The sequence below is a fragment of the Camarhynchus parvulus genome, chromosome 14, assembly GCF_901933205.1.
Source record: "Camarhynchus parvulus chromosome 14, STF_HiC, whole genome shotgun sequence".
In the NCBI taxonomy this organism is placed as follows: Eukaryota; Metazoa; Chordata; class Aves; order Passeriformes; family Thraupidae; genus Camarhynchus; species Camarhynchus parvulus.
The window spans coordinates 5,143,178-5,158,373 of NC_044584.1; the positions used below are offsets into that span (position 1 = coordinate 5,143,178).

Genomic DNA, 15,196 nt, shown 5'->3' on the forward strand with positions numbered 1-15,196 from the left:
CAGCTCCTGCGAGCCCCTGGGCTGTGGTGCTGGTTTGTCACCTTCTGCAGCAGTGGGCACCCCACAGGTCTCATTTCAGGGATCCTTTTTCCTGTTTTGCATTGCAGTCGTGGCTGTAAGAATGAGACTTGCGCCTTTGCCAGCATTTCCCAGCCAGTGTCCAGGTTCCTGTTCCCATTCCATTGGGATCCTATCACCAGGCTCATTACCTTCTGCTTGTTCATTAGCTTGAGGTAATGAAAACAACAAAACCAACAGAAAAAAATGCCGTGTTCCGTTTAGCGGAGACATCAAACCTACGAAACAAAATTAGATCCATGGATCATCCTGTATAAAAGGTGACCTAAAAAGAAAAAAAAACCAAACACCCAGGCTGTCAGTTCCCTGGCATCCTGTTTGTCATCAGCATGGGATAATTATCGTGGATTTTTGTGACACAATAAATACAAGAGCACAGGTGGGATCCATTTTCAGCTGTTTAATTGAAGAAATGAAAGATCCTGTAATGCAGAGTCAACACAGAGAATTTGTCAGGCTATGCTGAAAACTTGCAATAGCTGAGACCTTGGGGTTATAAAATTACTCATCAGGAGTAAAGTTTTTTATGATGCAGAAGTGAAGGGTATTGATTTTATAAAATATAATTTTATATTCAATATAAATGGAGAAAACGGCTCAAGCCAGCTTTCTGCAGAGCCTGAAAATATAGGACTGTTGGGTGTAAATCAATACAAATAATATCCTTAACCCAGAAATTTTGATTAATTTATAAAATACAGGCTGCAACATTTTTTTCCCTTACAGCCAATATTAGAAAAAAAAAGGAAGTAAGGAATGGTTTCTCCAGAGCTTTCTGCGAATTGCTTTGTCTTGCCGGTGCGTTGTGCATTTATATTTGTAGAATGAACCTGATTTTTAATTCCTGATCTGGTAAGTCACGGAATCACGGGATTGTTTGGGTTGGAAGGGACCTTAAAAACCATCCAGCTCCATGGGCAGGGACCCTTCCATTACCCCAGGGAGCTCCAGCCTGGCCTTGGGCACTGCCAGGGATCCATGGCAGCCGCAGCTGCTCTGGGCACCCTGCGCCGGGGCCTGCCCACCCTCACAGGGAACAATTCCAGCCCAAAATCCTGTCTAACCCTGTTGTTACCTCCTCAAACCCAGTGACTCCAGGTCTGTTGGAGATCCCACTGAACGTGCCGGGATGGGAGAGCATCTCCCCTCAGCCCTGAGGGACGAAGGGGCGCGGGGCCTTTTTCCCGCCACTGTGCCGGCGCCATCTTGTCTCCCTCACGAACTGAGGGGAACCTGAGGGGCTGAAGAGCCAGGAGGAGGCTGAAGGATTGGTGAGGGGTGGAAGAGTCCAGGAGGAGACTGAAGGGTCAGTGAGGGCACCTGAGGGGCTGAAGAGTCCAGGAGGAGGCTGAAGGATTGGTGAGGGGTGGAAGAGTCCAGGAGGAGACTGAAGGGTCAGTGAGGGGCACCTGAGGGGAATGGCGGGTGTGTGAGGAGGTCAGTGATGGGTTGAGCAGCACCTGAGGAAGTTGAGGGTCCCTGAGTGGAGCAGCTCTGCTCCAGCTCTCAGAACCCAGACCATTTAAAATCCTAAATGACCATTTTAATCTTCCTCTGATACAGGTGCTCCAGTGTTGGTTCATTTTGACTCGACCCAGCTGGTGTGGGGTACAGCAGGTAACAATATTTAACTTCTTCTGAGGTGAGAATATTGCCCTGCCTTGGAGGGATGCTGAGGTAATTTTCCTACAGAAGGAAACATAAATTCTTCCATCTAATGGGATGGGAACAGGTTTGAGGGCCCCATTGTTCAGTGGTTTCTGTAAGGCAAATTTGGGCTGTCTCTCTGTGAGAGTGTAGTTTGAAATGCTCTTTTAGAAAAATCACTTGGTTCTCAGATAACTGCTTATTTTTCTTTAAAATGTAGGCTTATTTGTTCTCTAGCTCAACAGACCTTTATCCTAATGCCTGATGAAATGGTTAACAATTCTCACACGAGGTTCCACGTATAAAGACTGTGAAAGCCATTCAGGATTTTGTTCTAAAGATTGAACAGGCATCCTCTGAAAAATGTCAGCAGTTCTCTCCTATTAAAGGTTATTAAGATTTGGACAATGCCATGGTTCCTTTTACAACAAAAACCAGAATCTGACAACCATTTGTTAAGTATCTAAATGTCTCTGAGGAACCCAAGAAATAATAAAAGGCATTCAGAAGGTCTAAAAAAGCACCTATGGCCCCACTTAGGCACCCCTAGAGAGAACCTGGGTGCTCTCAGGGCTGGGCAGTAAATGCCACGTTGGCAGCCTGAAAAGAACTGGTTTTCACAAATTTTATTTTAATAAATTCACAACTTTTCTGTTTTGAGGAAGGAATAAACTCACATTTTAAAGTAGTTTAATATTTAGTCCAAAACCTCAATTAAAGGTGCTTTGCAACCCAACACTTCTCTTTCCTCACATATAAATTGCCTTTTAAATATGAGCTGCCTCATTAAATTCAGTTGGCTTCCCAGAGAGAAGGAGGGTAAATATTTTTCAGAGCCTGGTGCTAATGGAGTCATTTAATGATGAATAATAAATAAAAATTACAGGCTTTTATTTGAGAAGCTTAGGTAGAGCTGTCACAGTAAAATTCATAACTTCCATCGCCAAATCCAAACAATAAAGAATTGTCTACTTCAGATGGCTTGAAATGCCTCTTATTGAAAACAGATGCTATTAGGTCAAAACATTTATGTTAAAAAATAACTTGTTATTCTCACTGTGAATGGTCTTAAGTGATTTGTTTGGATTTTTACAAAATCTAAGTCAGTTTCCTTCAGTTTCAGATAAAGAATGGCTCATTCTCGTTCAGCACGGGACTTTGTTGCACTTTCAGATCTGCATCCGAACCTTGCTCGTCCTGTAAGTCTCACAGCCTTTTGTTCCCAGATGAAATTGTACCTGACTGTCTTATATTACTGCAAAATTATGTAATTGATGTGTATTTAGGTACTGATAGCATTAGTGCAATTGTTGGGTAGAAAGGACTTCCCTTCTTTGTGTGCAAAGCAGCAAAATGAAAATTGATGCTGTTGCTGTCCACAGCCTGTGGGTACCACGGGCACAGATATTGACTGGACAATTCCATGTATCAGAGGCTCCTTTGTAGCACTTGAAATGGATGCTGAATTAGTGAAGACATTATTAAGGACATGACAGAGTCAGCATTATGCAGCTGCAATCATCTGGGACCTTCAGGCACGCTGGGAAGGCAGGGTAAAAACCTCACAGTTCCATGGCGAGGGTTGGCTCTGCTTCTTTGGGATGAACAATGGGTTTGCATAGGATCACAGGTTGGTTTGGGGTGGAAGGGAGCCTAAAGCCCATCCAGTGCCACCCCTGCCATGGCAGGGACACCTTCCACTGTGCCAGGTGCTCCAAGCCCAGTCTGGCTTTGGACACTGCCAGGGATCCAGGGGCAGCCACAGCTGCTCTGGTACCTGTGCCAGGGCCTGCCCACCTCCCAGGGAAGGATTTCTACCCAATCCTAAGCCCACTCCCTCAGTTTGAAGCCATTGTCCCTTGTCCTGTCACTCCATCCCTTGTAAAGAGTCTCTCTCCATGTTTCTTGTCAGCTCCTTCAGCCCCTGGAAGGCCACAATTAGGTGATCCCAAAGCTTCTCTTTTCCAGGATGAGCAATCCCAATTCTTTCAGCCTTTCCAACAGCTCCACGTGCTCCCAGGGCTGGAGGCAGCTCTGCAGGTGGGGTGTCACCTGAGCAGAGGCAGAATCCCCCCCTCCCCTGCTCCAGGGAAGTCCTGATGTTCCTGGAAAGAGTGAAAATAGGGAGTTTTCCCATTCCCACTGCTTTTTATTTGGGATGGCACAATTTATTTTCTCATTTACTTTAAACAAATGAAAGAGGAAGCACAGAAAAGGGATGATCTAAGAGAAGTTTTCTATCTCCTTAGAGCCATACTGATCCAAACTGGTGTTCAGCAATGCTAATCTAACCTGCCATTCACAGTTCCTCCCAAATAATGATCCACTAACCCAGTTAAAAGCCTTTATTTTACAAATAAAAGCTTTTATTTTACAAATAAAACTTATCTTGAGTATTGAGGTTAGCAACACACGACAATGAAAGTATTTTTATAAAATAATAATTGATGATAGAATGATCAGTGTGTGTTGTGTTAGGCTGTTAAAACAGCTGAACACACAGTTTGAAGTATCCAAATGGCACGGTTTATGAGTTTGCTGTTTATTTTAAAAAGTGAAAGAGATGCAAGTGTAAACACTTGCAGTGTTTAGGAGTTGGTTGAGCAGCCTCAAGCAGTGCTCTGCCAAAACAGGCACCGTGGGGGGGTTCCCCTCCTCTTTTGAGGAAATGAGTGCTTGGGCAGTGGCACAATGAGCTGATCAAGGAAATGATCTCTGGAAGTTTTTCTCCCTTCCTCAGTCCAAAATAGTTTCCAGCCAGATGAATTCCTTCTGCCAGCTCTCTGTGCAAGCTTGGGGTTGGAGACAGAGAGGTGAACATATTTACAGCAGGGCCAGGGCAGATTTCTTTGGGAAATTGGATATTTACACCAGAAATTAGGCACAATCAGCCTAATATCTGCAGGCACTCATCCTAAATGTCAGTTCTTTGACATTTGGTGGTGAGATACAGGGAATGTTGCACTCTGATTTAATAGATTTTATTTTCTTAAGAAACAAAACCCAAAATAGAAAAACAAGATCCTAATCAGTCTCACTGCATGCAGTGGATATAAAGCATTCAGTCTGGAAGGGGCATACTACAGTGGTGCACTCAAGTGGCCTCTTCCCGAGTGTGTCCATCCCTGCAGGATAAGGCAGTTCCCGTGCTGCCTCTAGTGATCCCAAGGAAATGGGAGAGCCGCTTTTTGAGCACATCTCGATATTGCTGCAGTGAAGTCGGGCAAGTCACGCTGCTTTGGGAATATGTACAAAGTGAATCCTGGCTGGGTTACTGACCTGCCGCCCTGCCCTTCCCAGCTGGCTCTGGAATTCCGCTGGAATGGGACACTCAGGACTGCCAGAAGGGCTCGTGTGAAGGAGCTGGGGCTGCCACATCCCTGGGAGGGACCAAGGCCAGGCTGGACAGGGCTTGGAGCCCCCTGGGACAGTGGAAGGTGTCCCTGCCATGGCAGGGGTGGCACTGGATGGGCTTTAAGGTTCCTCCAACCCAAACCATCCCAGGATTCTGTGACGTGGAATTGAGGCAGGATGCTTCATGTTTTGAAGGATCCTGGCAGTATTGCATTGTCAGTCTGTTCTTCCAGACCATGTCCCACTCTGACTTTCCTTGCTGACCTTTTAAATCCCAAACAAGCACTTCAAAACTCTTCTCTGACACCAAGGACCACCTGAAAAACAACAAGAACCCACCACACAGCTGTTATGTTATATTATATTATAGATAGATAGATAGGTAATATATCTATATCTACATGTGTGTGTGTTTGCTCCCAGTAGTTGTGTTTGACAATTGAGAACAGGATGTTTTTACATAATAGACACAGGTTTAGCAAAGCAGAATAAGATTGATTTTGGTCTGAATCAACAGAAAAGCTCCTTGCCTCAGCTCCCTTGGAGTCAGTTGAAAGATAGCAAGAGAGAGGCACCTGTAGAAATTTAGGCTGTTTGGCTGAGGCCAGGACAAGCTCCTGTAGGTGCACACGTGTGGTTCATGGTGCTGAGAGCCAGGAAAACCTTGGGCACTTCACTGTAAAATAAATCCTGTCCAGACTTTCCATGGAGCATTTGAGGAGATCTGAGACCTGTGCAGAGAGCATGAAACAACAACGTTGCTGCCTACCTGAGGAGAGATTGCTGTAGAACAGCCAAAATTGTGTAGGGTTGGGGTGAACTTTTGTCCTCTCATTTTCTTCGCAAACAGAAACACATGCATTTATTTTAATATTTTTATTAGTCACAATTTTTTCCTAATGTAAACTTGTGTGTTTATGTTTTACTCTTTAGCTCATACGGTACTGTGGGATAAATAGATTAAAATGATTACCAGCCAGAAATATGTTTATTATCATCAGCAGAGTATAATTCCATGAAATCTAATTCATCATCTACATCTGGGTTTAATACTTGTACTCTATAATCTTTTTATTTTTCAGAATGTAATCGGGCTGGTTATTGGGAAAACAGATGTCAGAAGCTTTCCAGACCGAAAAAGTACAGTCCCTTTAAACTCTTTTTACTTCATTTTCTTCAACGGTGTAATTTGGCAGAGATGACTGAAATCAAGATTTAAATGATAAACAGATTTCTCAGTGTAAAATGGCCAGAATAAAAATGCACTCAAAAAAATGGTGTCTGTTTGAGAACCAAGATGAAAGAGCAGCATTGGTTTGGCTGAGCCATATCAATTAGAAATTGGAAAATCTCTGTCATGGAAGTGTTTCATGCTCTGAAGATAGAACCAGTATGAACCCACTCTTCCATAAATACTGCTGGAATGGGGCTGGTGCTTCATATTTGTTCTCTCTTAAAACAGAAATGTTCAGGTCATGTCTTGTGGAGTGACACAAGTAATTTCTGGCCTGAGTAGGAACAGCTTCATCTGGGACAAAATGGGAGTTGTATGTTGTTAATAATGTTAATTGGAAATTGAAATAACAAATTTACAGTCAGGGTTGGTGCAGACACTGTCAGGAAGCACCTCCAGCCCTGGAGAGCCGTTCCAGCTCCAGGAGAAGGGCTCAGTTATTCTGCTGCCACTGGCTCCTGCTGACTCTGGAGGGGTGAGGTTTTAGGGGAAAGTCATCATTGTCACCCAAAACTGGGGCCAGCTTAGTGCAGAGTCCACAGAGGGGTGTTGGTGTGTGTGCCCCATGGGCCTGCACTCAGGGGACTCTGGGGGATCACTCAAGTTTTCCTGGATAATTTAGCAATCTACTGCATCATGCTGTGATCCTGGAAAGCTTTCTTAGTTACCTGTATGAGACAGGGCAGGGATGCAGACACCAATATCCTGAATTTTCCATAGCATTGGAAACACTTTGCTTTATTCAGTTGGCCCCCCCGGCAGCGACCCTGCCGCCTGAGCCATCGGCCAGCCCAGCTCCCACAGATCTGGGGCTGTGTGTACAAACAGCCCCGCCTGCGTGCCAGCCCTGGCTGTCACCTCCCGCAGCTCCTGCCCCTCTCCTCTTTGAGCTGAAGTTCACACCTGCGGGGTGCACAGGTACAGCCACAGCAGGAACTGCAGCCCTTTCCCAAACACCACCGTGCTCCTGCACCACCTGCTGGCCTCCAGTGGGAGAAAATTCCCACCAAAATCCTGGAAAACCCCAAAATAGTAGTTTTTATACACATATTCTGGTTAGAAATCAAGCTGTGCTGAGCAATTGCTGCAGCCCTGTTTATTTTTGCAGACATAGGCACTGAGAGATACACCTTCAGTTTTACCATTCGTGATTCCCCAACTTATTTCATTAATGTCCAGTCCTGGGGCAGAGAAGAGTACATCAGATCCCTCTCAGAAAGCTTCAGGGTTGGTGACTGTGGTGAGTTTCTTTATTTGATTTTATTTATTCCCACCACGTTTCTGTTTGCATGGCAATCAGGGTTGTGCTGGTGACTTTGCTGTGTTTTGCTCTGAGGACTCACAAACAGCCTAATTGGAAACAAATTGTTCAGTTCTGTTCAATAGAAAGAGGAAAGGAACAAGATTCCAAGGATTTCAGCTCAAGCCCAGTAAATATGTCAACAAAAGAAACCCACTGAGTGCAGCAGCTCAGAGCTGGCCTGCAGTTAATCAACGTCAAAGCTCACATTATATTGAGGTCTTAAACATGATGAAAAATAAGCTGTAAAGCAGCTTGCTGTTTGTCTTCCCTCAGTTATAGATATGACTATGATTGCTGATAAAACCACAACAAAAATCCTGTATTTATTTACAGGATGCACTTTTATCTTTTAAGTTCATAGAAAGATTTTGCTGCCTGTGGTTGTTTGGGTAAAACTTGTGAGCTTACAGAGTGTACACACACAAAAAATATCTATAATTGTTCCTATAATCAATTTCTAACATTACTTATCAATGCTTTATTGCAGTTACAATTGAAAATCCTTTAATTCAGACAAAGGAAGCAGAAAGAGAAGAAAAATTCAACCCTGTAACTCCTAGGTAAATTTAAAGCATGGAGTGGTACTTCTTTCTAGAAAGATCAAAGTTAAGACTTGCTTTAACTTCCAGACATATGAAATTGGTAGAAATTTTTGGTGTTTTCTTCTTCTGTAGCTGTACCTTCCTCCTGTGCTCAACAATGTCTAGTCAAACCTCAAAGGAGAATATATTTAATAAACAGAAGGTCATAAAGCAATAATGTTCTTTGTTACTAAACAGAGTAAATTTCATTCTTTGAGTAAAATCTACAAGATTTTTTTGTACCTTTAGGAAACAACTATAATGGAATAAAGTTGCTTTTTCATATGAATGAACATTTTACACTTGATACCTCAGTGAGTGCAGTGCTGATCCATGGGATTTGTTCTGTTCTAGTGGCTACAAATTATTGCTCAGTGAAAATCACTCCGTGGTTAAAACCTCTTCCTGCTATGACACAGACACCAGGCTCCTGGCTCTGCTGCACCTGCCTGTCAAGGACCCTCAGGATTATTATTCCCTGGGGGACATAGTGGCAAATGGACAAAGCCTCCATGGGAGAGTCCTCAACGTGCTGGCAGCTGTGATGGCAGTGAGTGAGGAGCATTTCTGTGCTCTGCCATCAGTAACTTCACTGTAAATCTGTGTAAATGTGGATTTTGGGCTGTGATGGCAGTGAGTGAGGAGCATTTCTGTGCTCTGCCATCAGTAACTTCACTGCAAATCTGTGTAAATGTGGATTTTGGGCTGTGATGGCAGTGAGTGAGGAGCATTTCTGTGCTCTGCCATCAGTAATTTCACTGCAAATCTGTGTAAATGTGGATTTTGGGCTGTGATGGCAGTGAGTGAGGAGCATTTCTGTGCTCTGCCATCAGTAATTTCACTGTAAATCTGTGTAAATGGATTTTGGGCCTCACAGTGGCCAGGGCTCCATTTGTTCAGCTTGGCAGCTGAGTGGCAGTAACCACACGCACCCTTGGATGAGATTTTTATCAACAAAATGAAGGGACAATGAAGTGATCTCATTTTTAGTAGTCTACAGTCTTTCTTCCCTTTTCTAACCCTTTTCTTTTCTAGTTGATGAGTTTTATTCTCCTAAACATTCAATAGAGGACAAGTGACTTCTTCTCTTTCCTCTTCAAGGTTGGGGAGCCAAAGTATTTCATGACTTCAGACAAAAGGAAAGGCCAGAGGTGTGAAGTAAAGCTGTATGATGAAACAGAGAGGTCTTTCCCAATAGTATGGTAAGATGTTCTTTAATTCACTAAATGTTCTTTAATTCACTAAAAAAATAATGCAAACACGGGTAAAGAAATTAGCTATAATACACACTAATTAGCTGTAAACACGTCTTTTAATTTAAATATATTGTTATTTAGGAGGCAACTGAGATGAGGCAACAATGTACACTGAAAAGAGACTTGAAGAGATTCATTAGAGCGGCCTTATATATCTTGTGTAGTTTTATGGCTTGCTGACAGCCTGCTGGCTCATGGATAGCAAAATGAAACTCAGTTCCAAATAATTCCTTTTTTTTAATGTGGACATTTGAGCTAATTCAGGAAATGACTTTTACAACCAGCTGCAAAGGCTGTTGTGTCTCTTCCACAAGCACAAGGGCAGGAAAATGAAGAGCACGATCCATTTTTAAAGCCAAGCAGAATCGCAAGTGGAGTGGAAACAGGTTGAAATAGTTTTTTAAATATTTAAAATAATGCAGGAACATTTTGATGTGACTTTGGCTGTATTTTCAAACTTTGTCCTGTTTACAAACACAACTCCACCCAGCCCATCCCTGCTATGAACAGTGCCTTGTTCACAGAGGAACCTTTGCATTTTGCCCAGAGTTTGTTCAATAAACTTGTGGCTTTTCCAAGTGCAGGGGCGTGTGGGGCTGTGGTGTTCCCTTGCCCTGGGATTGCTGTTTGGTGGTTAAAAAGTGACTTCAGGGACCTTTGTTCCCTCAGGGGAAGCAGGCAGCCAGCCCAGCACTGTGGGCTGTTACCACCAGGGATGTTTAACACAATTCATAGCCACAAAGCCAAGAGAAGCAGCTCTGGGTGAGCCTTTCCAGCCCACGGTTAATTTGGAAATTAACTCCTCCAGCAGCTCTCTCAGTGCTGGCACTTGGGCACTGTCAGGGGATTCCAGAGCCCAGCAGTGAAGAGCTGCCTGGGCAATATCAGATGAGAAGGAAATATCTTAAATCTTTTCCCAAGGATTAAGGAGAAAACCCACCAGAACAAATCTGTGCTTTGGCTGTGCTCTTGCCAGCCAAATTTAGGAGGAGCTGAATGAGATTTTATCAAGAGACCATGAAATTACCATTTTTGAGGGATGTTTCTGACCTCACTCCAGCCTCATCATCCCCAGCCACAAAGATCCCAGTGTTGGATGTGCTGAACATCTGGCCTGGGGATCTGAGCAATCAGCCTGGCCCAGCACACACAGCTCCTTTAACTGGGATTTGCTTTAGCTAGAAATGACTTGATAAAAGCTGAAACACAGCATTCTCCCAGGTATATTCTGTATTTAGACCCATCTTTATTTTATCCTGTTTGGGATAAAGCAGGCACATGGAATTTCAGTGCCACGTGTGTCACAAAGGAGTCGTGTCCCCTTTGGCCAATTTTATTACAACTACGTTATTTAGTAGTTTAGTACTAAACACCTTGAGGGGTGTTTCAAAAATGTTTTCATAATCCACTTTTGTTTAATTTAGCTGGGATAATGAATCCATCCAGCTGGCACAGAGTTGGATCCCCCAAGAAACAGGTAAACCAGTCTGGTTTATGGTTTTATTGAAGTTCTTCATGTGACATTTACTCTCCAGTAACATGGGGGTGTTTTTCTGCACAGTTATATTTGCATCAGATGTGAGAATCAATTTTGACAAATTTAGGAATTGCATGACTGCAACTGTGATATCCAAAACCATCATTACAACTAACCCAGGTAAGAGCTGCCCAAGTATTTCTTTGCTTTTAGTAATTATTCTAGAATGCATTAATTAGTCTGTTTGAACTGTGATTTCTTCTGCCTGCTCTTCATAAATCTCCCTGCTTTTTGTCTGCTATGTGACCAGTTCCTTTGACATTTTATTTTATTTTATTTTATTTTATTTTATTTTATTTTATTTTATTTTATTTTATTTTATTTTATTTTATTGTTAGCAACCTTCATATGTTTATTCCATGCAGGATTAACAGTTAAAATAAAAAAGAGAAAAGCAAATCTTGGCTAATTCCAATGTGGTTTTGCTACCAAAATAAAAACCTGTAAAATACGAAAATGCTGTGACTTTTACATGCAACATATACTGATAGCTTTTAAAAATGCATCTTCAGAAACAGCAGAAGCAAATGTTCTCTTCAGCTTCATCAAAGAGAGTGCCCAGGCAGGAGCCCTGCCCAGCCCAGTGAAGGAGCTGCCAAATGAAACCATTAACTGTAAGCATTTGATTTTATTTACCTGCACAGTGTCATTTCATAGTGCAGCTGAAAGAGTTCCTGCTCTGTGTGCTCACAGAAACAAAGCTCAGGTCCAGCCTGGCTGAGTAGGTAAAGTCTGGATGGTTTCTTGGGGCTGTCCCTTATTTTATCTTTATGTATCTCAGCTGACTGTGCCAGCTGCAGCCTGTCTGCTGTGTTCTTTCTGTCTGCAGCCAGTTTGGAAAAGTGAGGGGGAAAGCTTTTGTCAAAAACTCCTTTTGGAGGATACAAAGATTAATTAATAGATATATTCCTGATCTGAGTCCCTTTTGTTTTACTTTTTTTTTTTTTTTTTGGAGGGGGCTTTACTACGCTGCTTTAAATCTCCTTTTTATTGCCTTAAGATCCACTTTTGCCATTGCTCTTTGAATCATTTCTGGCTCAGACACACTTAACTTGTCTTTTAAACTTATAGTGGAGGCTGTAGTGGATGTCTACACAGTGGAACAGCTGAAAGAAAAAGCTCTCCAGAGTGATGGGAAGCTGGAGCCTGTCCATGGAATTATTTATGGCTACATTTCCACCCTGGACATCGACGAGAGCGTGTCCAGAGTCCTGCGCAACAGATGGTGAGCGACTGCCTGCTTGGCGTGTGTGCTGACACTGCTTGTCCCTCCTGCCCAGAGCCAAGTGACGTGGAGCAACGTTTTAGTCCCATCCCAGAGAAGAAATAAAACTCCTCTGGAGGATGCCATGTGGGTTTCTGGTGTGGGGTTTGATTGGGTGCTCTTTGTGGTCCTAGAGTGAAAAAGAAAGAGGTCACTTTGTCTAAGACAGGCTCCAGAGTTTAAAAGAGGAATAATTTTTATAAAGACAAAGTCTCTTGGGAAATCTCAGTCTAGAAAAATGTTTCAGGAAGAACAAATTGCATATCTGCATGAATTCTCTCCTTGTGTCTCAGCTCAGTGTGCCGGTTCATCGTGAATGAGGCATCAAACACCTGCACCTTCTGCACTGACGTGTCTCCAGAGGCCAAGTCCACCTTTGCCAGCTTTGACATCCTGGTGGATGTGACAGACCACACGGGCACCCTGCGCTCCTGCTACCTGGCTGACTGTGTGGCTGAGGACACCCTGGGCTGCACAGTAAGGGCGATTGGGCTGCTCCTGCTGAGCTCAGCTGGGGAGCCTGAGGAGAATTACAGATATCTGAAAATGTCTCTGTGTGGGTGTGTGCAAGAGTGACAAAAATGGCATGGATGGACGGACGGACAGACACAGAGCTTGGCAGAAGTTGGAAGTCAGCAGATGCCAACAGGAATTGTGTTCAGTGTAAGACTGAACCCAATTCAGAATAATGCTTTTCTGAGGATGTGGCTGGAAATCCCTAACTCTGATTTTCAAACACCCTGCAGTTTATCTGGTCAATGTGACTGTCTTGGTACACATCTCATACCAAGCACTAGGTTAAAATAGAAAAATACAGCTTAGAAATGTATAAAAATATGTGAGATGTTCTTTTCATCATCATTCCGTTGTGGAGATATTTTAACACCTGCTGAAGTGGTCTGTGGTGCCCTCTTAACAGGTCCCTGAATTCCTCATGCTGGAAGAAGACCAGAAGACTGCACTGAAATGGCAACTCCTCTTGGAACGAAGCAAGATTTACTTCAAAGTTAGTATTTAATGTTTAATTCAAAACAGTAGCTGTTTTTCACTTTTAAACTTGTCCTTTTGGGCAAAACTCTTTTTACTCTCCCATCTCCCCTTTCTCTGTTCCCTATTTCCAGGACAAAATGAAAGTGTTTGACTTCAGCAGTGACAGGCAGATGGCATAACTGTGTACTCACACAGGAAATAATGCAAATAAATCTGTCAAACATGCTGTCAAATATCTGAAAATAATCTCTGTCAAGGTGCTGTGATACCAAAGATCCTTAATTATTTTTCCAGGTTACTTCATCACCCAATTGGAGAACTGGATTAAAAGTGAATCTTCTTTCCTGCAAACTGGCAGATCCCATAGAGGCCAGTCAGAGCTTGTTGGGAAGAGACTGGAATTATTTATAAATGCTAGGAAAGGCTTCCTTCACTCTGTTGTAAGAGATGGAATTCTGCTGTTGTTGGGTTTTTCCAAGTCTGTTCTGATGGTAAAAGAGAAGTGCACGTTACAATACCTCTAAGTGGGCTTCTGAGTTCATATTTTTGGGTGATTGTACTTTAAAAAGTGTACTTGGGCCTCAGCTTAAATGTTATTTCTACCAAATTCAACCCCTTTCAAGGGGGCTGGAAATTTCCTCACTCAGCTGAGAACTTTGAAAAAATCAGAAATAACAAACAGGTTAAAAGAGATCTGTTGAACTTCTGTGGTTTTAACTGCTTTGCTGCTTTTGTGTTAAAGAAATAAAAGACCCCCCCTTGAAACACTGCCTGGGTTTGTGCTGCACCTTGGTGAGGCCAAACATGGAGCTGTGGGCAACAGCAGGGCTGAGTCTCTGTGGGCAGACTAAGTTTAATTAGAGCAGAGTAATCAATTAGCAGTGACCTCTGACAAGTAAAAATCAAGCTGAGGCTGTAAGCAGGACTCTGTTCACCAAAGCTGGATTTAAAGAACCCAGGTATGTATACTGTGCCTTCCTCCGTGTATTTTTCCCTATTTTTAATATATTCCTGTCCATAGCTTCCCCTCCTGCTGGAGTATTTGTCACATCCTCACTCCTGAGCACGTTGGGACACAGCCTGTTTCTAACACAGGGAGATCCCCCAGCCCTGCTCTGCCAAAGGGTTTTAGGCCAGGACACCCTGGGAAACTCTGATCCCTCCCTACCCTTAAAGCAACGTGGCAGAGAAAACCCCCACAGAAACAGGAAATCCTGACAAGCAAACCCAGATTGCACCCCTGACTCATGGGTGGCAATAAAGACCCCAAAAACGCTGCCAGCATTGGGTCACAGCATCCCTCTTGTAGCAATAAATGATTCAACATTTCCCAGCCATAACAATTCCCATTCTGAAGGGAATGTTTCCAATAACTTAATCCCAGCTCTGTCAATACCCAGGGCTGGAGACCAAACTGCAAACGATGCCCTGCTGCTGTTGCCAGAGATGGGAAATGCAAACAGTACAGACACTTTAATTCCATCCTTCCTCTTCCAGAACTGTTCACCCTAATGGCTCTTTTAATTCTGAAGAAATTCTAAAGGAATTCTTCAATTTCTTCTGCCGCTATGGTGTGCAGCACCCTGGACTGTGCTGCTCTCACAGAGCTGCCTCTCTTTGGGAGACAGGATTTTTCTCTGTAGAACTCCCCACTTTTAAAAACAAAGCTTATCCTTGCAGTTATTAAGATCTGGCTCTGATAAATGGAAGTGTTTAACTTTGCTGTTTTGCATTTATGTAAAAACAAAACAAAAAATCCATCTGTTTTTATTAGAAGTGAGCCAGTTCTGTGCAACTTTGAAAATCTAGGTTTTGATGTTTGCATGGGGAGGATTTTTTGAATTATATTTTACAACTTGCTGTTGAATTGAAAGAGAACTCGCTGTCATGCAAACTGGTGGGGAGTGCTGGAACAGCTGGAGTTGGGAACTGGGGAAAGTTACCCAGCATGG

General features: G+C 43.1%; 1 protein-coding gene across 1 annotated transcript; it reads left to right on the forward strand.

Moving 5' to 3' along the window:
• Positions 1–2,855: 2,855 nt before the first annotated feature.
• On the forward strand, positions 2,856–13,655 carry MEIOB (meiosis specific with OB-fold). The gene is made up of 13 exons (XM_030958441.1): positions 2,856–2,924; positions 6,162–6,219; positions 7,422–7,553; positions 8,104–8,176; positions 8,552–8,747; positions 9,299–9,399; positions 10,878–10,930; positions 11,015–11,110; positions 11,503–11,604; positions 12,062–12,215; positions 12,548–12,731; positions 13,174–13,260; positions 13,539–13,655. The coding sequence occupies exons 1-13, from the start codon at positions 2,856–2,858 to the stop codon at positions 13,653–13,655; spliced, it is 1,422 nt and encodes a 473-aa protein (XP_030814301.1).
• The last annotated feature ends 1,541 nt before the right edge of the window (positions 13,656–15,196 follow it).

Bases quoted from the DNA above. Each gene is read 5' to 3' on its own strand.
- MEIOB (XM_030958441.1), top strand. From the start codon at position 2,856: ATGGCTCATTCTCGTTCAGCACGGGACTTTGTTGCACTTTCAGATCTG. The intron at 7,554-8,103 runs GTGAGTTTCTTT...GCTTTATTGCAG, and splicing joins CTTCAGGGTTGGTGACTGTG to TTACAATTGAAAATCCTTTA. The intron at 12,216-12,547 runs GTGAGCGACTGC...CTTGTGTCTCAG, and splicing joins AGAGTCCTGCGCAACAGATG to CTCAGTGTGCCGGTTCATCG.